At 39.9% G+C, this 27,607-nt stretch overlaps 1 protein-coding gene across 2 annotated transcripts in view; it reads left to right on the forward strand.

Annotated features, from left to right (window-relative positions):
• The window catches only part of RAB31 (RAB31, member RAS oncogene family), a 59,732-nt gene that overhangs the window by 19,501 nt on the left and 12,624 nt on the right, over positions 1-27,607 (forward strand). For both annotated transcript variants that reach the window (XM_048938592.1, XM_048938593.1), the window contains exons 2-6: positions 6,108-6,187; positions 9,192-9,273; positions 20,187-20,258; positions 21,661-21,767; positions 25,745-25,854. In XM_048938592.1, coding sequence (XP_048794549.1) covers positions 6,108-6,187; positions 9,192-9,273; positions 20,187-20,258; positions 21,661-21,767; positions 25,745-25,854 — 451 coding nt within the window. The remainder of the gene's footprint in view (positions 1-6,107; positions 6,188-9,191; positions 9,274-20,186; positions 20,259-21,660; positions 21,768-25,744; positions 25,855-27,607) is intronic.

The following is a 27,607-nucleotide window of genomic DNA, read 5'->3' on the forward strand; positions in this document are numbered from 1 at the left end:
TAGAGCTGAGCACGCATTTCTGCTTTTGCCCAGCACTGTTTGGGAGTGCAGGCCTAGCTATCTGTTTGATGATAGCTAATAAAATGCCAGCCACCTAGCAGCACTGTGATGTGATTATGCTGCTGTGAATTTTCAAATTCCATCAAAGTCCTGCTGTGGCTAATGGGAATGGGCCAGGGGGATTCAGCTGTAAATCAGAAACTAAATCATGGCCAATTCTGACAGTGGAAAGAATGGCTATTTTAACGTGCAGTGGCTAAACTGCCAAGTCTGAACCAGCTGTGCTGTACAGAGCTACTAGAATGAAAAGCCTCTCTGCATGTTTTTTTTTCTTTCCCTAAAGCTGAAACCTCATCTTTCTACCTCAGATTTGCCTGACTAGTTGCAGAGATTTTTGAGTGCCTTCTTTTGCATTAAAAATAATAATGTATTGATAATAAAGGGCAGTTTTCTCCCTTTTGGCAACTTCATACCAGCTCAAATATTCTCATCTGTACATCTTAACTGCTTCAGCAATGGGAGTTCTGCCCTCAGCAAAGCAAAAAGAGCTCTCCTTCCTATCTTGATGGTGCTGGCAGGCGTCAGGTCAGTGTAACAAAACTTGGGAAATCTTGAGCATAAACCAGCTCCTCTGTTATTTTCCAGTTAGTAATAAACCAGCCAAGAAATTTGTCCATTGGCATGACTATATGACTGGGAGCCAGGAATTGTTCCTTATTTCAATAGCAAGGAACAGCCAGCTTCCTCTGTGAGCAAATCCTCTTCTATGAGAGCAGCTCAGCTCTTTGGCTGTATCCTTGTTCTGTATGTTGACCTAGCCTTTATTTCTTTTTTTCCTGTCTCTCTGTATCTGTAAGTTAACACAGGGCAGCATTATCTCACCAGGAGGTATGCTGACAAGATGCTTGGTGGCTGTATTTAAGTGTGGCTGTTGCATGCACCTGGAAGTTAGGGGTTGGAGGGGACCTCTGGAGATCATCCAGTACAATTGCTCCAGTTAATTAAGGCTACATCTCAGTGAACCTTTAGTTATTACAAAAAAAACCCCACATTTAGAGGAGCAGACATTTTTTATCTGTTATAACGTATACAAATTGAAATACCGTAGATTAAATCCTGCATTTAAGTGAGTTGATGGGAAATCTCCTATCCTTCCACTGGAATCATGTGTTTCATCTGCATTTTGTAAAGATCAGTTGTTCTTTACTTCTCAGTGCAGATTTTTGTGGCACCCGTCACCAGGGTATCTGAGCCCTCTTTTTAAAGCTGAAATGGGAAGTTAGTCATGAGATCTGAAATGATTACAAACCAGATGTTCTGTTCTTTTTTTTCTGGAGAGGGCAGAAGGCAGTTTCTTCAGTATGTTTGTTTTTAGCACGTTGTTTCCTTATGTGAAATACCATTTAGTATTTTTTGCATTTCCAAAGTCATAAAATAATTTTTAAATGGTTAATTTAACTTTACATATATTAAAAAGCCATGTGTGTTAAGATAGCATAGAAGGATTCTGCATCATCAAGAGTAAAATAGCTGTTGCAGCAGTGTGCATAATTATGGGGCTGCAGTTTAGTCATCAGTCATAAAATATGTGGATTTCTTGTGAATTCAACACTTATTCCATTTCAGATGTAGAAAGAATTTACATGAAGGATTTAGTTTGCTCAGCACAGCAGGGTTTGACCCATCTGAATCTATTAAAAGCTGTTACGTGTCATGCTGAAGAATAAGGTCCAAACTGAGGATGTGTTTACAGAGTCCTGTAGCTCTGTGCCATTTGGAAAAGTGCTTGGAGGACTGAGTCCTACCGTGGTGTGAACGTATAAATGAGACATCCAGATTTAAATTAAAGAGCTGCTTTTTTTTTTTTCTTGCTAGGATGCACACACCTGGAACAGTGAACAGAGGATTATACCAACCGCCTATTTGTAATGGGAAAACAGTTTTCTTTTTTAATATATTACTCATATTAAACTTTGTGGGTTTTTTTTTTTTTTTTTTTTAATATTCCTCCTTTGGCTGACCCACAGCGGCACAGAAACGAGCATCTCAGTTGCTTGCCTGCAAATGAGTTATCAGCTTGTTGTAATTCTGCTGGCTTGAAATGCAGCTTTCTCTCCTTTATGGAGATGGGAGCTGAGAGGGTTCTTTGTGAGCAGAGGTGTGGGTGGGAGCTGCTCTGTGTTCTTAAATCCTCATGTCTGAATCTGTGGGTGAAGGGTTTTACAGGAGGAGAGCATGCATTTTTGTGCTTAAGGCACAAAAAAATAAAAACTTGATCATGCGTGCATTAGTTTCTTATGTTTATCAGAAACATCTGATACTGCTTGAGGTAATAGACTCATAGAGTGGTGTGGGTTGGAAGGGACCTTTAGGATCACCTAATTCTAACCCCCCACTACTATAGGCAGGGACACCTCCCTCTAGACCAGGTTGCTCAAAGCTCCATCCAGCCTTGCCTTGAATGCTTCCAGGGAGGCATTTACAGCCTCTCTGGGCAACCTGTTCCAGTGTCTCACCACCCTTAAAGTAAAGAATTTCTTTCTAATATCTAGTCTAAATCTACCCTCTTCCAGTTTAAAGCCTTTTCCCCTCATCCTGTTGCTACGTGACCTTATAAAAAGTCTTCCTATAGTTTTCCTGTAGGCTTCCCCTTCTCTTCTCCAGGCTGAAGAGCCCCAGCTCTCACAGCCTGTCCTCATAGGGAAAGTGCTTCGACCCTCTGTTCATCTTCATGGTCCTCCTCTGGACCCGCTCCAACAGCTCCATGTCCTTCTTTGTTGAGTGCCCCAGATCTGGATGCAGTACTCCAGGTGGTGGTCTCACAAGAGCAGAGTAGAGGGACAGAATCACCTCCCTCAACTTGCTGGTCACACTTCTGTTGATGCAACCCAGGATATGATTGTGTGCTTGCAGCCCAGAAGGCCATTGCCAGCTGGTGTTGAGTTTTTCATCAGCTAACACTTCCAAATTCTTCTCCTCAGGGCTTTAAGCAATGTCATATCAGCATATCAGTTTTGCATACTGGGGGAGATTCTGAAGTTATGGCTGCTTCTGGTGAACCAATAGCAGTTTGCCTACTGTGGGCTGTGTTCCAACTCCTTTCTTTTCTTCCAACCCCTTTTCCTTATCTCAGTGTAGTTTATAACTGAAATTTTGTAAATGTAAAAAATGTGTGTGCCAACAGTGTGTGCCAACCTTGTTCACTGCAAATGCATTAAGAATACCCTGATTAAAAGTAATTATTCTAGACATATTCCATGCTTGCTATTCCTTCCATGGAGTGGTATGCTCTTGATCATGATCTGCACATTATACAGTGGTGAAATCCTTGGATTTCACATGGGTAAGGATTCTTTGGAAGAATTACAGATCTGTTCTTTAAAGTGCAACATAACTCTTAAGGATATATTTTCAGTTTCTGAAGCTTGTCAAATCCACTAGGTTCATTGCTGCTGTTACGTCTCCCACAGGTCATGTTTTTCTTCCTTGTACATTTGGTGTTATGTACCAACATGGAGGAAAACAGAAGAGTTGGACTAAAGGTTGTAAAAGGCTGGCGAAAAGGAGAACTCTGAGAACTGAAAAAAGTCAACCTCAAGCATGAGTGTTATCAAGACAAGTGGCTTGACAAGTCTGCTGTAACCTTTTGAAGAAAAAAGAACAGGAATGAAGGAAGGATGATTCCTTCCTCGGTTTTTAGATAAATGGATAAATGTAGGGAAAGACCATGTAGCAAAGGACAGAGCAGGCAGCAGAAGGAATGCTTTGCATGGCTTTAGTGAGGAAGTTTAATTGAACACGTTGGAAGTGAATGTCTTTTCTAATTCTTTGAAGCATCCATGATTTCTTTCATTTCTGTAAGATTTATCTGAAAGGCTGTTGCCTCTTTTCAGTAAAAGGTAAGGACTGATTAACTGTAGAAGATTACTGTTAAGTTTTCAAGTTCTATGGTGTCCATACACCACAGTTTGCTTTGCTTTGAGGCAGGTGGATGTTTTGCTTGACAGCTCTGGGCACAGTAATGTGGACTGAAAATTTTCTAACTTAGCTTTCCAGTACAGTGATAGAATGGTGCTCATTGACTGATCATTTTTCTGTTTCATTTTCTTCCCCTCTGTGCTTTGATGGCATAGTTGGCCTTTGAGATCTTTGAAGCAATGAAGCAGGGATTGGGAGGCTCATTTCAGCTGAACACCTTCCTGCCATAAATTGGCTGCTCCTGAACAGCTTACAATGTGCTGCAGGTTCATTGGCTTCACTGGACTTATACCAAGAGTAAATGTTACCCTCTCTGTAGTCAAAGCAACCTCAGCAGCAAAGCGTAAGGGTGCCCTTAAGGTATTTGAGGGCTAATGGCGTGGCTGGTACATACTTAAGTTTAGCTGTGAGAGAAACTAAAACTTCTTTAGCTTAGATAACGTTTGGACTAAATGGTGGTATGAGTTATGAACCAAAAATTAAAGAGGTTGGGGCTTTCAGTAAGCTGAGCTGAGCTTTGATCCATGCTTGTGGATGTTGAGGAGCCCCCCGGAGACCAAGGGATCCTCTTGCTCAAGAGATGTAATTGCAGTTGCCCTTTTTAGTGACCCAATGAGGAAGCAGGAAAAAATTCAATGAAATCAGAGCACTGTTGGGTCACAGGAACCAATATCTGGTTTTGAATGCAGTGGAAAAAACTGTGTCCTTGCCAGAGGGAAACATAATTCCTCACATCCAGTAGGTGGTAGTTCTGGTTTTCTCCACAGCTTTTTAAATCCAAGGTAGTAATTACTCTATTCTCAGTTTCATCACACAGGATCATCTTTTTTTGTAAAGTGTTGTGCCACCCTGGCATAGTGGTTATACTGAGATCTCAGCTGGAATTGATAATGAAAGCAAAATTTGGGAAAAGCAACAGGGTGTGTTGCTGCTATTGATCAAAGACTGCAGAGCTGGCTTTAAACACTTTTACTGGCTTTGATCTATCTTTTTCTATTGATTGAACACAGTAGATAAACAACTGTGCAGCATGAACATTTATTGTGGCTTTTAGGCTGACTAAGGACAGCCTTGAATATGAGAGTTGAAATGATGGCTTTCTGCTAAGTGTGGTACATAAAGACTATGCTTGCAGTGGCAATACAGTTTCATTTAAACATGGGGGAGGGAAATTAAATGCTGACACTCTTTTTATGTTTGAGAAGAATATTAAAAAAGATGCAAAATTGATTACAGGAAAGACCAAGGCTTTTTTCTTTTTAACTGTAATTACATGCGTAGCCCTGTCTCTTCTTGGCGCTTTCTGAGAAATCTGTGTAAATTACTCAAATGTCTTTAAAAATGTGAATACAGGAGAGGTTCTGCAGTCAGCTCTAATGATGAGAATAGAAAGCTTTCCAGTGATTTCTTAGTGCCTTAGATTGGACCCTGGGCAGGCGTTGTTGATGTTTGGGAAAGGATGGGATTGGTTTCTTGTCATTCCCTTCGTCTCTGCGGAGGTTCTTTGCATTTCTTGGGGAGATATGGTGATTCAGCTATGTCTTTTCCTTTCTAACTGTGTTTATGTTCTTCTACCAAGGCTCCTTGGGAGAGCAGAGAGAAACTGAAAAATGCTGCTTTTGGGGGAAACTTGTTCATATCTTAAATACCTAAAATACTAATTCTGAGTAATGTCAAGCTCCATTCACTCCCTTTTCTCCCCTTCTTTTGCCTTTTTACCCCTTGTTTGGGAGAGGTTCTGCATTTGATTCCAGTATTGCACTGCTCTTATTTTTGCTTACTGATTGTGACAGGGCAGTAAGGGTTTTCCTTCCAATGGAAGCACTGGGCTGCATCACAGCATGGTGAGTAGGCTGTGTCTCGTTCCAAGGAGTGCTGCTTTATGCCAGTCTGCTAACACAGCTGGCACAGAGGGCCCTCTGGGCTCCTGCCTTCTCAGACACACCTGAAGCTTCTTCAAATTGGTTACCATGTATGTTTGCTCTTCTTGCCATGAAACCTTCTGCAAAGCTAGCACTGCCTGTGTATGGAAAAGTTCGTGTTCACAAATTACTATTTGACTGTTTTTTCAAATGAAGTATATTATCTAGAGTCTCCTGAACTTGCTGTATGCTCTTCTTTATTTTCAGGATACTGGGGTTGGGAAATCAAGCATCGTTTGTCGATTTGTCCAGGACCACTTTGATCACAATATCAGTCCCACTATTGGGTGAGTAGTCTGCATATTATTTATATATATATATATATATATATATATATATGTGTGTGTGTGTGTATGTATGTGTGTATCTATTTCTATCTGTCTATATATAGATAGATAGACAGTAATTGTCCTCAATTGAACTCCTTTCTTTACTTTCAAGACTCTGAACACTGTATGTATTTGTGTCTCCACTGTGTGTGTATACTTTTTTTTTTTTTTTGCTGCATGGCTGTATGCTCTCTGATGAAGGGGGCTGACAGCTGTGCCGTGTTTCTCATGGGATTGATGTCTCTTGATATCACTCTTCCTGGAGCTGCCCAGGACCACTACCACTCTGTATTTACCTGTATTGTGTATGGCTGTGGCTTCTTTTGCACAGAGTATGGTATTATGTATGTTACACACACACTCTTATATATATATATTCATGTAAAAGAGCTCATGTATATATGAGCTGACTGGATAACTGTAGTGCATGTATTGCTGTTTCATTTGTATGTACTGGAACAAGAAGTAAGTCTGTATAAGTAAACGTTAGTTCCTTCAGTTTTCACAGAAGATTTGAGGCCAAAGCCCTGATCTTTTTTGTGCTTGGGTAAACACAGGAATATTTCAGATTTTCATTAACATGAATAGAAAAAGAACCTTGTACTCGTTTTGCTGTAACTTTCTAGTAAGTCCTCAAAACCTAAATAATCCTAGGAATAGTTTATTACTGTCCTCAATTTGCTTTGTTTTTTTTCACCCAGCTTAAGCTCATCTTAAATCTCTTACTCACCCAGTATCCTTTTCCTTTTTTTCTGTCAAGAGCTTCCAACATGAGATGATGCACTGATCATAGAGCTTTAGGATTAAGATCACTTGAGTTCCCACTGGTCAGTAAGGTATCAAATCTGATCCTTGGAAATCAAATCTCATACTTTTAAAACAAAAATAATAAGCTGTGATGTGCATAATGACCAGGACAGCCTACAGCTGAGGGATAGCAGAAGAGTCATAGGAAACTGCTAACGTCCCTATGTTGTGTGTGCTGTCAGGCTGCACCTCAAGGTTGATGTGCATGTTCCCCGGTGAAGATGTGCTTTCACTTAGGCTTGGGATGTGTTACATTGCCCCTATTTTTGAGGAACAGGGGATAAAGCAATTTAAACAGAAGTATACTTAATTCATACCTGCTCTTCATAGAAACTACCAAGATTCTGCATTTCAGACCATCAGAAACACTAGTCCTGTAGATGATTTTAATTCTGAAAATCTGTTATTTCAACATCCTAGGGACAAATCTGCTGAGTCCAGCCTTATTGGGAGAACTTTGAAATTCTGCATCTTTTATAGGGAAAGTTAATATATAACGTTCAGAAAGGAGTAACTTGGGTGAAAAGGCTTAGCTTGTTTGTGTGTTAGAGCTGTCTTAAATCTTCTGTGAAGGATTGGTCTTGTTTGTTCAGTGGTGTTTGGAGGGTAGGAAGATTTCTTCAAAATTTATGCCTTCAAATGCATGAAGGAGTCTCAGCTGAATGTTGCATGTTGAAGTGCCAGGGCAATTCTGGACTTTTAAATATAATAAATACAGGAAAACAGGCAGAGAGGAGGGGAGCAAGGAAGCATGTAATGAATAACATTACCGGTTGAAGGAAACTTATTGACAGTGAAGGAATTGATGGGAGCTTGAGTAGTTCCTCACTTCATCATCAGTCTTTTTCCCCAAGTAGTTGTTGCTAAGTAAATATCTTCTGCTCAAATTGATTGAAAAATCCCTTTAATTTTCATAGTTGCGATAACAGGAAAAGTATTTTTCTCGTTGAGGATTAAAATGAGATTAAAAGACTAGCTTGCATACACTAGGTAGTGCTCATCTGTGTAGGACAACTGTGGATAAGCTCTTTGTTATTTTCTCTGAATTAATCAGTTTGTTTTAAAGCATACAGTCCTTACAATCCATGATAGCTACTGAGGCTCTGAATTTCGTGTTTTTGAACTGTAAAATGTTGCTTAATACTTACAGGAAAAAGGGTGATATCTGAAATTGCACATCCTGAAAATAACCAAAGTAAATGCTGCTGCTGTTGTTATTCTTGTTTTCCTTACTTAATATTTCTGTATGAAATGCAGCATTGTTAAATTCAAGGAATTTGCAGGTGGTTGTAGAGGCAAACTCTTGTGTATCATTCTCAGAGATGTTTTGTTCAGTCCTATGTTGTTTGATGTACTTCAGTGCTTTTGTAATGACAGTGCATTGTATCTAATGCATCTTTATGAGCTGAGGAAAGATGTTTCCACAGCAGAAATTGCTCAGTCGAGTCTAGATAGGATGGGGGCAGAGGAATCTACTGGTTTGGCAGTCTCTTCTGGCCAGCTTTCAATTCAAATGCTGAAATATGGGAAAAGCATATTAAAAAAAAAACAACATTAATCTTGTTTCCTAAAAGAAGAAAAATCACACTGAAACCATAGGCAAATCATATTTCCTACAAAAAAAAAAAAAAAAAAGGAAGCAGCTTCAGAGATTTTTCCCTGAAGTGGGGGAAAGCTTTTTTGAATTTGTTACCATGTGCATTTCAGCAGGTGGCTTGTCTGTTCCCTAGTGCTTAAATCACCTGTGCACATGGCTAGCCTCCTAGATTTGACTGAAAATTTGTGTATTTCTTGCCTGATGTGATGCTGACTGCTGTTCTCAGGTCTGTATCACCAAGATGGAGACAGATGGCATCAGGGGTTGAGTGAGAATGGAAGGAGCATTTGTGTTCCTGTGCCAATGCACGTGAGCCCTCTGAATCTCAGGGGCATTCTGCTTTTTAAAAAATACAAATAAAGGTATTGTATACTTAATCTGGCAAAGGGAGCCTTTCACTTCTGTGGGTGTTTTATGAAGGTTTTAGTGTTTTCCTGCATGCAGTCTAACAAAGCAGAACTGGCCGAAGTCGGTGGCTTTTTATTGTCACTTATGTTACAAATTTCTATTGCTTTCTGCTCTTAGCTGTAAATGATATCTGGCTCCTCTTCTTTTCAGAGCATCCTTCATGACTAAAACTGTGCCTTGTGGGAATGAGCTTCATAAATTTCTGATCTGGGATACAGCTGGTCAGGAGCGGGTGAGTATTACTCTGCAGTGCATGTTTGTTATTCTGATCTCTTTAATGCATTTGTGCACTTTTATTTTTAATAAAAAGTTCCTCTTCAGAAGACTTTGCAAGTGTGTATCTGCTGAATCTTTGTAAGGCTCTGCAAAGTAGACAGTTGTCAATTGTTATTAAGTATGTTCCCATTTCACATCTGGGGAAAGTACAGAGGCAAACTCACTGTACATCAGACCTAAAAGGAAGCTGTGGATTTCAGCTCTGGTTTCATGATCAAGCTATGTGGATGTTGCCCATGTCCATGCTCTGATCATTTAAGGCAGCCTTGCTGTGGCTTAGACCATGCCTGAGAACTGGGCAATCCCTCTGTTGTATTCCCCAGCTCCTGTGTGGCAGCTTTCATGAATAATGGCAAGTGCTTGGCTGAGCTAGCACTGACTCCAAGGCTGTCCTTAGTGGGGCGCTGAAGGTATGGGGCACTGAAGGTAGGCACAGATTGTGTCTGCTAATGGTTTTGAAACTAGCACTGGCATCCTGAACCACATCGGATTTGCATCTTCATTGTTTGTGGGTTTGGTTTTTTGTTTTTTGGTTTTTTTTTTTTTTTAATTTTGGTCAAGTGAATTGCTTAAATTAAATAGCTTTTCCTTTGGCTTTTCAAAAAAGCCATGATTGAATTCTTGGGCAATCGTTCACATTGATTGTATATATGGCTGTCTGGTCTTTTGTTTCTTTTAATAGGATTAATGGCAGTGGTATTTAATTAAAGGCTGGCTGTAGAATTCTCTTAATATATGGCCACATTTGAGTTGAGAGATTTGAAAGAAATGGAAAAATATGTATTTTGAAAGATATTTGAAAACATGCTTTGAACTTTCTTATGAAATTACACGGTTTCTGTTCTTAGAAAAATGTAGCTGTGCTCATGGTAGGGTGAGGTAAAGGGAGATGCTTGTACAAACTGCAGTGTCAGTGTGCTGTATCGTGCTGTGTTCTCCAAACCCGGCACTTGAATTGCAGACAATAAAGGTTCTTGCAACTAAATGCAGGAAATGCTTTTGTTTACAGTGTGTAGCATAACATGAAATGTGCCTGGTGAAATCTGTTGACTCTTAGCATTTTGGTATGTTATTTATGATGGGAACAGGGATCAATTAACAGCATCATCTGTTCCCTTGAACCTTATTTGTTCCATTTCTTTATGGCCTGGAATTGAACTATGTATTGCAAGAGTGTGCGTTCAGGCTTTTTTCCCATGGTTTGTCTTTGCTTATTCTTTCTCTGTCTTCTCTCTGCTGCCCCACTTTTTTTTTTCTTTCTCTTTTTCTTTTTCTCCCTTGCAGTTCTTTGGCCCAGAAATATAGAATCATAGAATATCCTGACTTGGAAGGGATTCTCAAGATTCATTGAGTCCAATTCCTGGCTCCCCATAGACTACCCAAAATTAAACCCTGTGTCTGAAGGCAGTATCCAATGGTCCTTGGACTCTATCAGCTCAGTGTCACAACCACTGCCCTGGGGTAGCCTGTTCCATGCCCACCACCTTCCGGCAAAAAATCTCTTCCTAACCTCCAACCTGACCCTTCCCTGACACAGCTCCATGGCGTTCACTTGGGTCCTGTCACTGTCACCAGTCTCTGCAGGACCCCACTAGTGACTGGCCACCTGCCTGATCTAACTCCGTTTACTGTAACTCTGTGAGTTCATCACATTATGTACTTTGTGTAAAACTTGGTTATTGAAATTTAGTTATAAATATTAAGTCTATATGAGAAAGATAGGGACTCTTAAATTACATCAAAAATATTAGTTTTTTTAAGTAGATGAATGATAATAAGTAGTATTTATGAAACTAATTAATACATCATTTGAGTCAGGAAATCTGTGACTGATCTCTGACTTTTGGATATGAGATCTGTCTTTTCCTATCCAGTCCCTTATGTTTCCTCTCCTTTTTTTTTTTTTTTTTTTTTTTTGAACATCTGCTTTCCTTATCTTTCTTCAATGATGAGCAGTGACAACCAGAAATATATTTAAATATATTGCAGATAAGTTATGTTGAGAGTTTTCATGCATAATAATGAATAGTAACCTCTGTCTTTTTCATTTTCACAATGTATTCCCAAACCCTGTACTAGGGTTCTTGAAATCTGGGGTGATAAATGATGTTGGGTGTTGAGTGCTTGTTACTAAGGCAGTTGAGTTTCCCAATTTGTCCATGTTGTCCTGGGTAGTTGTTCTGGAACATCACCATTTTACAAGTAAACACATAGTGCTTCTCAGTAGCTTATTGATTGTAATTTGAAACTCTCATTAGTTTGTCATCATCATTTTGGTCCTTCTGATCTGCTGTTCAGGTACACGTGTCACCTGCCGTATCAATTTATACCTAATGATCCTCTGAATAACAGCGTTGACCCAAGTTTCCAACCTACAACAGGCTGTCTTTCATAATGTGCTAATAAATGTATTCCAAGTGGTGTTTCTGCTTTGAGACCTGTTGTCCTTCCCTTGTTCTCTGTGGTTTTGTTGAGTGTGTATGTTCCAGCGATAAAGTCTGGGAGTTTCGTCAGTGCTCCTACTGATAACTCTGTTTAGAACTTCCTGCTCTTTGAACATTGCGTCCATTTGGCTTTGTTCTCCAAAGTGCAAGGCCAAGCATAGGACACACGCGTACTTGTTCTGGATGTGAGCACGCTGTACTTCCCCCAGATGTGCCAGCTGTTGCTGTGTCTGCATGCTGTGCACCTCCTGGCCACCCTTTTGCAGTTGGAAGAACCTGGAAATTCACGTGGTCATGCTGAGGAAGCACAGACAAGAAAAAAGCAAGCTGGAAGTGCTCAGCACCCCCTTGAGGCATTAGATCAACTTTCAGATACCCATGTGTCACTTGTCCAGCCTTTAGAAGTGTTGGTCCCTATTGATTTTAAAAGCTCGTAGTAATACCTGGGTTTATTCAAGAAACTGAATATACAGACTGACCAGTCAAAGCTTGGTCATGAACAGCAGGTAACTTTTAATTGGTGTGGATATTAGGTATCTACTTTTATTTCTTTTGTGTCAAGACGCTTAGAATCATAGGCAGAGTCAAGAATTGCCATTTTATGGGAGATGTTGAGCAGATATCATTCCTGCACAGTGATGTTAATACAGCAGAAAGTGGGAATCAAAAGAATTTGTGCTAGTGTTGATGGGAACGAATGCTCAGCACTGTTCCTAGAGGAGAACTGGGGAGGGCACGTGGCTTTCCTGCAGCATTTTCTGTGGATAATAGGAATTGTAGTTGATAGAAAAAAAGGAGAGAGCTTTTGCTAATCCTGTTATCTTGTTTTTTTTCTTTTCCTTTTCTTGGGTAAGCAGAGCCTTAAACAGTCAGCAGCCTAACAAAATCCCTCAGCCTGTCTGTGTCTAAGTGCTGGTCTCTGCAGACCTAGTTGAATGCTGTTGCTATGTTTTCAAATGAGCTCACTTACTCTGTTTGCAGACTGTCACCTTCCCTCTGCCTTTCTGTTCTTCAGATGTCATTTTTTTTTTCCCCATCTTTTCCCTATCAGATTTAAATTGTTGATGTGGACTTCAGGAATTAAATTCATGACAATTACATTATTGTTAGCAAAGACTCCCTTCCTTAAGAAGGAACTCTTCACAAGTTAGCTAATGATGTTTTTATTAGCATATATTTTAGTTCATGATGCCCTAAGTAGCTTCTAATTACAGTGCTTTGTCTGAATACTTTGGGTGGCTGCCAGCTTTCCATTTTGCTAGCTGAGGAATACTACAGCAAATAGTTAGGGAGCCTGAGGGCTGTGTTTCTAGGGCAGGAAAATTTCTCTCTGTCCTTTTCAGGTTTTCTGGGTCTGTTTTTGTTTCTGCTTTTTTTTTTTTTTTTTTTTTTTTTTAACTGCTCAGTTTCCAGGCACGGACTGGCAAACATATCTGTAGCAATTCATAACCCTCTCTTTTGTGAGTGACAGTAGTTGCTCTGGTGATTTGAAGGCAGTGTCACAAGGTAAGATATGTACGTGCTCCTTGATAGGAGAGCTGCTTTACTTCATTTTTCCTGAGCTGGAAATTAGACGTTGGAGTTAAATTGAGGTTGTGGATTTCTGCCCTTTAAAGAAAAGGGGAGGCAGGGTACCTTTCTGTTGGGACCACAAAATCGTGAGAAATTGATTCAGCTCTGACATCCTGCTGAATCCTAGGAGGTCTTCTTTCCAGAAACAAAACCCTGGAGCTCAGTGTGTTGCTGGAGCTGGCCATGCTGTGTGGGCACGGTCTCAGATGGGGACAGGTCAGCAGTTGTTAGCACCATGTGCCTTCCCAACCCAACACCAACCTTCTGGATGTTTCCACTGAAACCAAACTATTCTGAGAGGAGATTACAGCATGTGTCAGTGGTTTCAGTTACTTCTGTAGCAAAGGCATCACCCACATTGTATTCTACAGCTTTATACTGAGATGGTACTCCACAGTGTGGAGATGATTATCCATCCCCTTGGTAAGCAACTGCCAGAGTGCTGCAGAGTTCAAAAGGTGATTTGGCAGTGCATGCGTGTAAGAGCACAAATGGCATTAGCACGAGTGAACAAATATATTAATTCTATCTTTTTTAGGATGAACATAAAGCAAGGTTAAGTTGGTGCACGCAGATGTATTTCTTAAGCTTCAACAATCTTGCATGTGTAGTCTGAGCACAAGCCATGGTTTTGGTGTGGTATCTTTGCATATTGTGTTTAATGACTGTAAACTTCTGAAGAGCTCAGCAAAGCTCATTTCTGTGATGTGCTGTGATTTTTATTTATTTATTTATTTTCTTTTGCTTTCTTGAAATATCTTCAAAAAAAATCATCCTAAAATGTTGGCATTTTTCCCTCCTCACTCTTGGAGTTCTTAGATATCTGAGAAAATGCTCCTTCTTTTACTAAATCTTCATCAATTTAACTAGCAAGAAGACCAGGAGCTCAGGGGCAGACATATCTTATGTGACTTACTGAGCTTGCAGATCCTGAGATTTCTTGTATATCCTTACAGGGGTAGCATCTGACTGATGTATTTTTTTTCCCTTTTTCTAGCCTTTGTGAAACGATGTGAGAAAACCTGTACGTTTTTAAGCTTTCTTCTCAGTCTTGAATCATGGCAGCAAAACCTACTCAAGGTTATAAAATGCCAAGTCATATCTGATAGTGGCATTCATGCATAACATTTTTCCAGTCACTCTTTGCCAGCTGAGAATGTCAGGAATTTTTTATCCCTCCCTTTGCTGCTGCTTGTGCAAGAAGCTTATGTTTCAGGATAATCTGTTTGACACTTATGGTTCATTGCCTTTGCTTCTCTCCATACCTGGGATTTTCTGTTTCTTGGCAGATACTGCCTTGAAGATGATTTAAAAAAAAAAAAGGTATTTATAGGCATTTAATGCCTATAGATGTGTGCTGTTAATGGTGCACAGACTGCTGCAATGGGCATTGAGAGCAGCCAGGGAAATGGGGTCTTGGCCACTCAGCTGCATGTATGTAATTGGAATCAAAGAGGAGCTTCTCAAAAATGGGAATGAAATCTAGTCAAATGATTGTAGCAGTTTTGTGCTGATACCTACCTGCAGATGCTGGAGAGGAGCATGTGGGAAATACAGTCTAAATTCAGCCCTTAATGTGAGGTGTGCAGTACCTGTAGAGCACTGGTTCTGCTTGTGCTATATGTCCTTACCCTTATGGCTACACAGAAGGGCAAAATTGTAATCCTTTTACAGCAAGAGCAAGTGATGCTCTTTACAGACCAGCATGCAATCCAGAGGAGAGGCTGAGCATTTTCTGTTTTTGTCTTTTTCTTTTTTTTTATTTGTGGAGTTTGGAGGAGACAGCCTGGTGTGGCAGTGAGCCAGCGCTGGGATGTAGCGCTCCTGGATGATGCAAAGAGCTGCAGATGTGAATTATTGCTCTTTGGTGTTCCTGGCAGACTGAGTGAAGCCAAGCTGTCTTCAGCAGATTTGTCAGCCTTGTTATAAATAGGCAGGAACAGTAGTGATTTTTTTTTTTAATTTTTTTCCCCCTATATATACATTTGGCCTCTTTTTTTCTTTCTAAACCAACATTACACAAGACATGGTTAAGAGACTTTCACTGCCAGAGCTTGGGTGTGATTTATGTTATGCTCCCTTTGTAATTTTTCTTCTAAGTATTCCAATATAGATACTTTGTGGGTTTTTCTTCTTCCCCATTCTGTGCAGTTAGCACAGCGGAAATGTAAAAAGCATTTCCTAAAACCAAATATATCCTTCTCCACAGTGAGATGCACAGGAAATACAAAGCAGAAGGGCTTTCATGGAAAAAGTTGCTGAGCTTTTAACTAGGTGATGAATTCCTTAATACCTTCTTGCTTCCATTTTCTGCCCTTTGCAAGTACTTCAGTGAGATGGCTGGATCTGGGGTTGCAATATCTCCCCAAACTCCTGGAGCTTGGTTATGCTGAACTTGCATTTGCATCGCTTAAGACTGAATTCATGGTGCAGGGCTGCTAATCTCTAGTCAGATTCTGAGAGAAAAAGGGACCTGATTTTAGAGGAAATTTCATAACACACGCTTAGCCTCATAGCTTCTTCCTTACAGAGGGAAGGTGGTGAACCACAAGTGCAATGGGAGTGCATTGGTAGAGAACAGTGTGAATGCAAAGGTGCTCTGATACCAGCTGAGCTTCTCGTTAATATTTCTGTGACTTGCTCTAAGGAGAGGAGTCATACAGACTGTCCAAAACTACTCAAGTTATGAATTTTGTTCTTTGGCATGTAGATGGTAAAATAGGTTCCTTGCTTATATTTTGAATGGCCCATTTATCCTGGTTACAGCTGTTGAATTGGAACATGCCCCTACAATATGACTTTTATATTGGCAGCATCAGTGACCTCACCCTCACAAGTTGTTACTGAAACCTACAAGAGTTTTTCAAGCTACTGTGTGACAGATAAATATTTCCTGTGTGCTACCTTGACACTGGTGCAAATTGGCAACTTTTTTGTGGTTGCTAAGTGAGAGGTACAGGACTTCTAAATTTCCCTGTTGGGTGAGCTACTAAGGATGGTTTGGTCATCGTAGAGACAGCAGGTATTCCCAGTGCCCAACAGGGATGCTGGCATTCGATCTTGCCTTCTTTGCGTACCTCGTCTTTGGACCAAAAGAGCCTGGTTTAAAGGACTGGCAAAGCAAAATACTGCTCAGAATTGATCTTTCAGATAAAGGGAAGTGTTGATGCTTGAATTCTTGAATTTTAGTCATTCGAGCTAGGTATTCAGAATTTGAGTAGTTGCAGCCCTTAGCTTTCAGATGGCTCTTCTTGAGAAGCAGAGTTGTTCTCGTTCCAAATCCTGAACTGCTCCTGTTTCTCTTAATTTTCTTGGGACTTTCTGGATACAGAAATATCGAGCTATAAAATCAAGGTTATAGACATTGTAATTTTCTAATATGAAAGCTGATCTCATGAGATTTAATTTTGTGGGCTGCTTTTTTTGCGTGACACTTGTTTTGGGGCTTCTGTCCCACATTTGGTCCTTGGCAGGTAAGAAATGTGCACATTAGTATTTTGTATCTCTTTAATTAATTTTGTGTGACTTTTTTTTTTTTTTCTTCAGGTAATTAGGCCAGAAAAATGTTCAAGACGACTTTGCTTTTGGGCAGTGAAACTAAAAAAAGAAAGGGTGTCAGGGAAGCATTCAATGAACCTAGTTATTTGCTTCTTATTTTTACTGCTTTGTTTGTAACCTTTGAAAATCCATGCTGATGAAACACGTTTGTTAAGAGAATTTCATGTTAGTTGATCAAAATGATCCCCAGTTACAAATTTTTCAGTGCTGCAAATATAATTTTTCTTCTTTTATTGAGAGCACAGTGATTCGTTATGACTGGGACACAATATATCATGATACTTATTATTAGACTGTATGAAAGGAATCACAAAGAGGGTATAATTTTTGTTGTATTTGATAGGTAATCTGTGCTGTAATAACTGATGCTAGCTGTTTCTAGTGTACCTTGTTGTTGCTTTTTTCCTCACAGACTTCAAGAATTTGCATTAAGGTGCATTGAAATACCATTTTTGGTCACTTTTTCCAATGTAAAATCTGAGATACTGAGCGTGAAGTTTATCCAAATAGGAATATGAGCTTTTATCCTGAATGAAATCAATAATAACATTTAAAACAAAACAAAAACCAAAACTGTCCAAATATGGATGATGTATTTTCTCTTCTTAAAATACCTTATAGCTAGATTCTTACCATAAAATAATGAAAGAGGAAATAACTATCCTGCTGGCTGAGTAAGTAAATAGATTTTCAGCACTGTAGGGCAGGGAAGTCACACCTTCTTTACCACCAGCTCTACTGAACCTCAGGGCCTTTCATAGGCAATTGCCTTTCTGAACTCTCATGCTGTTGTTTTGCCCGCCCTCTTTGCAAGCTTGTAAGGAGCTGGAATATTTGAACAGATTACTTTGTCTTAAACAGCAGAGGAACTGCATTCCTTCTGTGTGCTGCACCTCTGTGTGCCAGTTTCTGTTTCTTGACATAAGGAAGGGCTCAGCTGACTTAATCTGGTCTTGCTGCCACTGGAATGCAACACGATGTTAAGTGATTGATTAATCTCCCAAAAGGTTTCAAAAGAGGCTTTTCTTGTTTCTGCTTTTTACCTTCTTGTTATATTAGGGACATAGGTTAGTGGGCATGGTGGTGGTGGGTCAGTGGTTGGACTAAATGATTTTAGTGGTCTTTTCCAAACTTCATATGATTCTGTGATTATAGGAGGAAAAGAAGAATGAGTCTGATTGTGGGAATAGACTGTACCTACGGAGAGCACAAAGCAGATTTGCAAGCATAGAACTGAGTGTGACCTAAACCAGTGTCAATCTGTCTTCTAGTGTTCCTGTCCTTCCTCCTTTTTTTCTGCCACTCTTTTTTGTGTCAGGCTGGGGTTTACCTAATGCACAACAAACCAGTTTAGGAACCCAACTTACTCCTACCAAAAAATTGCTAGGTTGCATCTTGGTTCCATTTAAAATGTACTTGTCCAGAATCTAGTGAAAGATGCCTGCTTTTCTGCGTGTTTTGTAAATTTCTAGGGCTAACACTGGTAATATTCTTCAGTGAAACAGTTATTATGAGAAGCGTTCTTGTCACCTGTTCAGAAGAAAATGGGCTGAAATTCCCAAGGAGTGGTGCAGCTTTGCAATGTGTACCTTCTGGGCCAGTGCTGGAGGAATCTGAAGCACGGGATCTTAACTGCGCGGCTCCTGCAAAGTGTGATTACTGCTCTCTGAGAGCCCTTTGTGAATCTGTGAATACCTTGTCGCCTAGATTAAAAACACATCCATGTGTGTTGGAAATGTGTAACGTGAAATTTTTTCTCCCCCAGAAGTTTACAGCTGGGATCTATGTGCGGTGGAACATAAGATTTAACTCCCACAGTTAAGCTCCCGACTTTTCAGGGAACTTCAGTACGATACACTGGAGATTTCTGTAGTGATTTGGAGGTATAAAAATTCTGGGAAGCACCTACTGCATTAAGTTTGTAAGGAGTGATGCTACTGTGAATCCAAAAGCCCAGCAGAGGGGCATCTACCCAACTCCCTCAAGATCTTGGCTGATCCCTTTCCTTTAGACCTGGCTTCTTGATGGATTCCTCTCTTCTTTTCTCAGCCCCCTTTCCTGCTCTTTTCTCATATTAATGAATGATTCCACCTGCATTGCTCCCCAGTGCATTTCAGCCCTTGGCCATCTGTCACACTCACTGTTCTCATGTCCTTTCTCTTGGTAAGGGAAGGCACTGACCTTGGGCTGGGAGTGTGTTCTGTGAACAGCTTACATGCTGACAAATGGCCTGGTCTCAGATTCTTACAAATAACTTGCTTCTTCTGTTGTGTGTGAAACAGCATGAAACATGGCGCTTGTGTTCCTTGGCTATGTAGGTCTAAGTGCTCAGCCTGGAGCTACAGTTTTAAGAGGTTTGTGGCAGATGGATCTGTGCAAAGGCACTGGAAGACATACCTTGCCCTAATAACACAGCTGATGTAGGAGCTCGCCTCAGTCACTGGCTGCAGTTTTGTATGCAGCTCCTATGGATCCCTTTCTTTACACACAGAAGTCTTCAATGTAGCTCTGTGAGCCTAAATGTGTTTTCTGAGACAGCTAATTTTTGCTTTACTTAAGAATAGCTTTAGGTGAATCAGCAGTAAAACTTCTTGACTTCCTTTCTCTGTGTAATTATGAGCTGGAATTCTATATCAGCTGCTTAGTCATGGTCAATTATGAAAATTACAGTGTTCATTGGCAAGCTGTTGATACAGTAATATTTATTGCTTTTTTTTTTTTTTTTTTTTTTTTTTTTTTTTTTTTTGGAAGGATGTCTGACTTGGAAAAAAAAGCTGAGGAGTAACATCAGCTTCAAATAGCAAGAACCCATGTTTTTCACACTGCTATGGGATAACTAAGCGTGGCTGGTCATTTATCTGATTTTTGCAGTGTTATTGTAAGCCTCAACCCCAAGCTGAATTCAGCCTGTTAAAAATTGAGAGCAAAACACTGGGCCTTGCCAGTGTATGGGGTATGTGTGCTGTTGGGTGAGGCCTGCAAAAGTAGGGGATCGTCGTGTCAAAGCTTCTCCTCAGTCTGTGCACTGTAATGGAAAAGATGCATAGAGTCTATAGTGCTGTTCACATAAATCCAGCAGGATGAAGAGCATCAGGAGAAAAAGGAGGACTGACTCATAAATTCAGTGGGATTTAAGGAAAATTAGAGACTGGCAACCGCTACAGAGGACTGTAGGGTGAAAGTCTGTAGTCCAGCCATTACGAGTCTTTGTGATTTGACAAAGCGTGATAATTCTGCTTTATTCATGGTGTTTTATTCTCTTTTTTTTTTTGGGGGGGGGGGTATGTTTTAACAGTTTCATTCCTTGGCTCCAATGTACTACAGAGGCTCAGCAGCAGCAGTGATAGTTTATGATATCACCAAACAGGTAAGATTTCTGACACAGTTTTTGCTTATGATAACTTCTCTACTTGGGCAGCTCAAGTTGGGGATGAAACTCAAACCTTGAGAAGTAGTTACATGTTAATGCCAGCAGAGTTTATATGCTTCTGCAGTTTGTGCAGATCTGGACGGAGGTTTCTGCCTGCCTAAAGAAATAAACATCAACTTCTGCTGTGATATTTAGACTTTGTCCAGATGAAAGTTTGGAGGTTGCATGTTGGAGAAGTTTTATTTCCCTGTCTGCTTAGACAGGGAGATACCCTGTGATATTATTCCTTCCCATCATCTGTGTCTGAGAATGGTAGCTATTGTAGCACAGTGGCACTTCTCCCCTTTGCTAATTTGCCAAGAAAAGATGAAAAATGAATTAAGCTTGATTGACACTTATTTGTAACTCATGTCTGATGGTTGATCTTGCAGTGTGTTAATAAGGATAGAGCTTAGTTTTATCAGCCTTTTTCCAAACATATGTGGAATAGCTCACAAACTAAAGAGGGGAAAAATAGAAGTGCAAAGGGGATCTGTATTTCACTTCTTGATGCTAGGTATTTCTGAGTACAACAGGTGTTTTTTCCCAAATGACTGATGGTTCTCTCCCTGCAGAGATGTTAATACAGCCCTCGCTGGTTTAGAGAGAACTTATATGTGCACATCTACTAGAGGGAAATGGATTTTAATATACCTAGAATCTCTGTTTGAATTTCAGTAATCATTTTAACCATGCATTAAAATCAATATTTCTAGGAACAAAAGTGATTTTAATGCTGTTAGTTCATTTGAGTGCTGAAATAGGAAAACGTGCTAGTAAGAGGTAGGTGGAATCAGAAAGTGAATTTTGTACTTGGAGGAGGAAAAACAAAAACACAAAACCAGCTAAATTGTCACCTGTCTCTTAGGATTAATGAGTAAATTGGGGTTTACCAGGTCATGGATTTGGAAGTGTAGAGGTGTGGGTGGGTGAAGGGCAGAAAAGGCTTTCTGAAAGCTTTCCTGGACAGTACTGAAAACATGTGATTGAGACAAGCCAAGGCAGAAGTTGAAATGAGACAAAGGAAGCTTACATTAAAAATGGAGGAAATCAGATGATAAGCTTAAAAGAAAAGCTGTGGCAGTTTCTTCATTAAAGAGTAATTAAGAAAAACACTCAGTACTATTTGGAGGGGTGGGAGGGAGGAAAAGAACAAATTCAAGCAAGTATTAATTTGGGACAATCTTATGACCTGAAGTTTGAAAAGCAGGCTATCTAGATCCAGTAGTCATCTTTTGGGCCTTATGATCTATGAAATTATTATTGCGTTAATACTGCCAAAGCTGTGTTCCTCTGAATTGAAAAAGAAATTAGTAAATACATCGATGGCAACTAGGCTTTTATCATTTCTTTGACTTAGGATTCATTTCATACTTTGAAGAAATGGGTGAAAGAGCTAAAAGAACATGGTCCAGAAAACATTGTAATGGCCATCGCTGGAAATAAATGTGATCTTTCTGATATCAGGTAATGCATCCTTTTTTGCTATTGCTTTGATTGTGGTGATTTTGATTGCAGTTTCTTCCTTCAGGTAACCAGCTTGCTTTGTTGTATGGTAGTGTATCATCTTGGTCAACTGTATGAAGTCTTTTCCTAAAAACACCAGTGTTCCTACTAATGTGCAACTTCACCAGAAGCAGCTCAACTTTAATTATGCACTTTTAATTCCTTTTTTACTGTCCTTCTTCTGTATTTGTGGAATATACAGCCTCTAGCTGCTGAATCATTGAAGTGAAAAAATACCAAGGATAGTAAGTTTGGAGGTCATCACAAATGGCATTAATTGCAAATGCATCCACAGCCACCCAGTCCCTCCTTTTTGGTAGCAATTGCCATGGCAGTAAGCTTTAAAATACATTCCCCTCCAAACAGGACAATGTGGGAACGTGAAGAAAAACTTGCATTGCAGAAATGTTGTGAGTCCTGTGGTTCCTCATGGAATGACTGTGATTTTTTTTTTTCCCCACGAAGTTTTTTTTCAACTGATCACCTTATTTGTGGCCTGTTTGGCCACTACAGCTCTTCCACGTGCAAAATGTCTTGGTGCTTGCAGGGTGCTCATTGTCCTCAATGGACCAACGTTTCTTAATCATTTTGTTGATTCTCCCTGCCATAATTATGAAAAAATTTGAGTATTTTTTTTTCATTTGTTATTTCCTCTGTATCACCTGTCTTTTTCTCTTTCAACAATTCATCCAGTGATGCCCATTTAAAAAGATTTTTGATGGACAGTTAGAGAGCAGAGTTTCATATTGTACATATTCAGAGTTTTTTCCAGAACTCTGATGTCTGCAGTACATGCAGCTGTATCTGTTCTCTGGCTGCTTTATCTTAAAAGTGACTTCAATAAAAATGTCTATAGGCAAAATGTGTCACCGATTTATCACGTTGTATTTCTGCTCATTGGAGATATGTCTTTGGGCACAGAATTTGAAAATGATTGTAGCACACAAAAACTGCTGTTTGCATGTGTTTTTGACATCTTTATTTGGCTTCGTGGAACTTCTGGCAGATGTTTTGTTGGGAATTAAAGAAACAGCTGCTTTACGAACAAACATAAATAGAACAAAATAGGACTGGCTGACCAGGTTCCAGCTCATTTTTTTCTGCCATCTCTATGACTGTGGGAGAAAGTATAAGGAGAGATGAATGGGAACAATAAGAAATGATTCTTTTCCTTTGGCAGAAGGCTGGCACTGTTTCTCATAATTATTGACCATGTTACTCTCCTCATTTAGAGCCTAAAAACTGCGTGTGATCTGCCAGATGGATTTAGGTCATTCAGGAGTCACGCTGCTTTTCTCAGTGTTGTTAATAGGTTATCAGCAGTTCTTGGCATGCTACTAAAGTAAATTTCCTCCCTCCCACACTGAAGGATTTTCTATTGCTCAACAAACAATTTTATTAGTATAAATGTCTATCTTTGTTGTAATTACTGTTAAGTATTGTACTGTTCAATATTTGGTATGCTTTTAAGTAATAGTAATCTTCCTTCTGATGGGTCGTGGAAAAAGTTTCAAAGATGAGAGCTGAGAACTGAAATGTTGCAAGAGTTGAAAATATCTTTTGAGCATTACAGAAATCAGTAGTTGTAATGATAGTGTGATAGTATTTACTTCTATAAAAGTATGGTGCACCTTCCTAACAAATCATGCTTGTGGGAAACTTCTGGGTCCTTCTGGGAATTCAGCTGAATATCCTGCTTTAGTCTTCACTCTGCCCATCTGGAATATGTTTTTAATTCAGTAGCTATTTAGGATATCTCAATGAGAATTGAATCAACAGTACGTGTTGGAGAGAGCATAAAGTAAAATAATTGAGATCTTTTGTGCATTTCCTATGGATGAAGTAGAATCTCAGCCTTATTGACAGCCAGGCTGTGATAACTCCACTTGTTGTATACAGCAGTTCCATCGTGGTGGCACGTTTACTGCCCACGTCCTTGGAAGTTTATAGACTTGCTTTAGAAATGTCATCATAGAATCATAGAAATACCAAGGTTGGAAAAGACCTTGAGATCACCTAGTCCAACCCTAAACCATGTCCCTCAACAAAATGTCCATATGTTCCTTGAACACCTCCAGGGTTCCACCACCTCCCTGGGCAGCCCATTCCAGTACCTGACCACTCTTTTGGGAAAGCAGTATTTCCTAACGTTCTGAAGATGTTAGGAAATACTGACAAGGCTGACAAGCCTTGAAGAAAGGGCTAACAAGTTTTGAGGCACTTCCTTGCTGCTGTTTTAATTTTTCCTGGAATTCTTAAGTTTGCTTTCTCATCCAAATTACAAGACTGCTGTATGACAGGAGAAATTTGCACTAAGAGTCTCTGGATTAATACACTGCTGTGGTGTGGTGAAGGTGTTGAAGCAAACTCTGCATATGCAGCAGGTAACAGTAAAGCTACACAAAGCACACATCATTTGATGTATGGAACAACTGGAAGAAAAATAATACTGGCAGCCTGGTGTTTCAGCATGCATTCATGTGTCAGCATTCACTTTCTGAGCAGTTGCTCAAAGATTGGAAGAGCAGTGGTTGCAGACAATAAAGGATGCAGTAAGAATCAGCTTTGCCAGCTGGCTCAAGCAGATACAGCGTCAGTACGGAGTTTGCTGTGTGTCTGAAGCAGAGATATTTTGTGTGTTGTAAGCTGCATTTACCAACTCTTCGCATATGAAGTGGTGGCTGCAAAATAAGGACATCTCACTGGTGATTTGAGAATGGTGCCACTTCTGTGACATGGCACAGATTGGTTTCTTTCCCATCAGCGTGCTGTATTCTTAAGTAGTTCTTGACAATGCATCTGAAATCAGTGGCTTTCATATTTCTTTCAGAATACATATTACTTTCTTACGCATTTCAGCACTTAGACCTATGATGCTAATACTGTTTCCTTTCATAGCTGTCACTGTTTTCTTTCACAGCAGCCATACAATATATTGTCTGAGTACTTGGTGAGGGCAGTGCTGCTTGCTGCTTGGGTCATCAGAGTTGCAGGTCTTTCTCTAGCTTTCTCTAGTGTTCAGTACTTATCAAGGTCAAGTTTAAAGGACAAACAAGTGTGATTGCTATTCAAGTTAACCCACTTTTTTTTTTTTCAGGCATGAATTCAACAGTAGGTCAGCAAATCTGCAAGTCAGTCATTGGTGGAATTCTGATGTTTTAAGTTGGATTAACTGACAAAACAAGAACAAGATGACACTTCCTTGGCAGGGAAAAAGAACATTGTCGTGCTTTTCTGACTAGGGAGTGTTTTGAGATTTCAGTGCTTCACTACAGGAACCTTCAAACTTATTTAATGTATGGATAGCAGTGGACTGACAGCATTCAGCTGTAACACTTTTTAAGTGTGTTTCTGTAAGGAAATGTTAGGTAGGCAGGCATCTGTGACAACCTGAGATGTGAATCATAATCATGTCAAATATGTTTGAGAAATTAAAAAGAGCATGAAAGTGAAGCTATTTTGGAAGATGATGGGGAAATAACTGTGCCCGGATGCACTTTTAATGATGCACTTTTAATCCACACTACTGACGCGATAATCTTGTTTGTGAGAACTCAATGCTATGAGTTCTTGAAAGGAATTGAGTACATGATCAAAATGGTTAATTAACAAAAATTTGAACAAGGAGCTGATTACCTTCCTAAGATTACTACTTGACACGCTCAGGAAAAAAACAACCAGGGCTCTTTGATACAAATTATTTTGCAAAGTCCGTAAAGCCCTTTCATACCTTGGATCTAACTATCTTGATTTACTTAGTTGCTACCAATGTGGGCCAAGGTGAAAGCAGAAACCACTGTTTATTGACACATTTTATTCATTCTGAGGTAAACATTTGAGCAAATACAACTTGGAAACTAATGTTTGGTTTTTTTTTTTTTTAATTTTTTTTTTATAAATTGCTTTTGTCTTTTTTTTTTTTTTTTTTTTTTTTTTAGAGAGGTACCTATGAAGGATGCCAAAGAATATGCAGAATCTATAGGTGCAATTGTTGTTGAAACCAGTGCGAAGAATGCTGTTAACATTGAAGAACTCTTTCAAGGAATAAGTAAGTAAATTAACATGCAAAGGAGATGTAAATATTAATTTATTTGTAGTAGTAACTGTTTAGAGGGCTTCTGAAAATAGTTGTCTGTTTTGGTTCTGAAAGATTATTTACCATGGACATCAAGAAGTGCACTGGGCCAGTAGTGTGACTGCTGTTTATACAGATGTAAACGAAGAGTAACTTTGAGTATTTTAGAGCAAAATATAGTACATATAGTAGATACAGGGTAAGCCTCTTACTTTTTAAGTCTGTGTCTAAATCCTGAACTGGGGTCATATCTTCTGTTTCAGACCAAGTCTGCTGTAGAGAAGATACTGTTGATCTTACCATCATGTTGATAAAAGTTTAAGCGTTAAAATGTGTGCCTGGAAGGCGACGATAAGTAGAAAGTAGTCATTGCAGTGGAATCCATTTTAAAATGGTATTTTTCTCTCTGGATCTTTTAAACAAGATGAGGCTGACGTTTCTCACAAGGATCAGATAAATGTCTTGTTAAGTTGTTCTAGGTATTCAACTTTTGATCTCTGGCTGGAACTGGGGGAGAATCACAGGACCTTGTGGGTTGGAAGGGACCTTGGAAGACCTTCAGTCCATTGTCTTGCTCAGAGCAGGCCTGCTAATGAATTCAGTACCAGATTGCTAGGATCTTTTCTCAGCTGGGCCCAAGAATAGAGGTTCCAAAGCCTGTCCAGGCAGCTGAGTACTTCAATAGTCTTCCAGTGGCATGCCACCTTCTCAATACATATCAAGTCAGCACCTTCCCTGGTTCAATTCATGGCTGCTGCCACACCAGTCTGTCAACATTTTTCTTGTATCATGGTGCTCCAAACAATGTGTTACTTAACAGGCATTACAGCATCTAGAAGGAGTTAACTGCTTGATGTGATCTATTGACTGTTGTTGGTATGGCTTGGGATGCTATTGGCCATTTTTGCTGCTAGGGTGCAGTGCTGGCTTGTGTTCAGCATACTGCCTGCCTTCAGGTCGTTTTTGGAAGAACATTACCCTGGGCAGCCAGTCCCTAACCTGCCTTTCAGCCAGGGGCTCTTCCTCCCCACTTGCAGGACTTGGTATTTCTCATTTCTGGATAACATAAGACTACTCCTGTTAGCCCACTCCTCCCTCCAGCCTAACACCTTCTGAACAGCAGCCCTGCCCTTAAGTGTATTGACTGCACTTCTGAGCTTGGTATCATTTGCAGTCTTGAAGTGCATGCATATTTTTTCCCCTTCAGGCTGCTAGTAGAATGTTATACTAGATACCTGAATTACTCCACTTGAAACTGGCTTGCAGGTAGATAGATGCTGTTAAACAGCAACCTTCAAATCTGATGACTTTTCATGCAGTTAGTCTGCCTGTCTGGGCTGTAACGTCCCAACCTGGGTGTATCAGCATGCTGTAGGATGAAATGTTGACAGACCTACTGTAGTCAAGATAGATGACATCTGATGCTCCCCTCAGTCATAATCAGCTTGCGTTATCTACTGTGTTTTGCCAGAGACACAGCCTGCTTGAGTATTGCTTTGCTTGTGTGGGTTGTATTTGAAACAGTTAATGGAAACTGATATTCCTAGAGTACACTACCTTTGTCTTACCTCCTTCTAAAAAGTGTGAATGTGTAACGTGGCTGTCTGGAGGAAGCAGTTCTTCCTTGAGATAGTCTACTCGATTGCCTGTGTCTGATGGTTGTGAATGTTCTAGTGGAGTAACTCATCCTTGCCACATAATTAGCTAATTAGTTTCTGTCTTTGAT

This window comes from Lagopus muta, chromosome 3 (assembly GCF_023343835.1).
Source record: "Lagopus muta isolate bLagMut1 chromosome 3, bLagMut1 primary, whole genome shotgun sequence".
In the NCBI taxonomy this organism is placed as follows: domain Eukaryota; kingdom Metazoa; phylum Chordata; class Aves; order Galliformes; family Phasianidae; genus Lagopus; species Lagopus muta.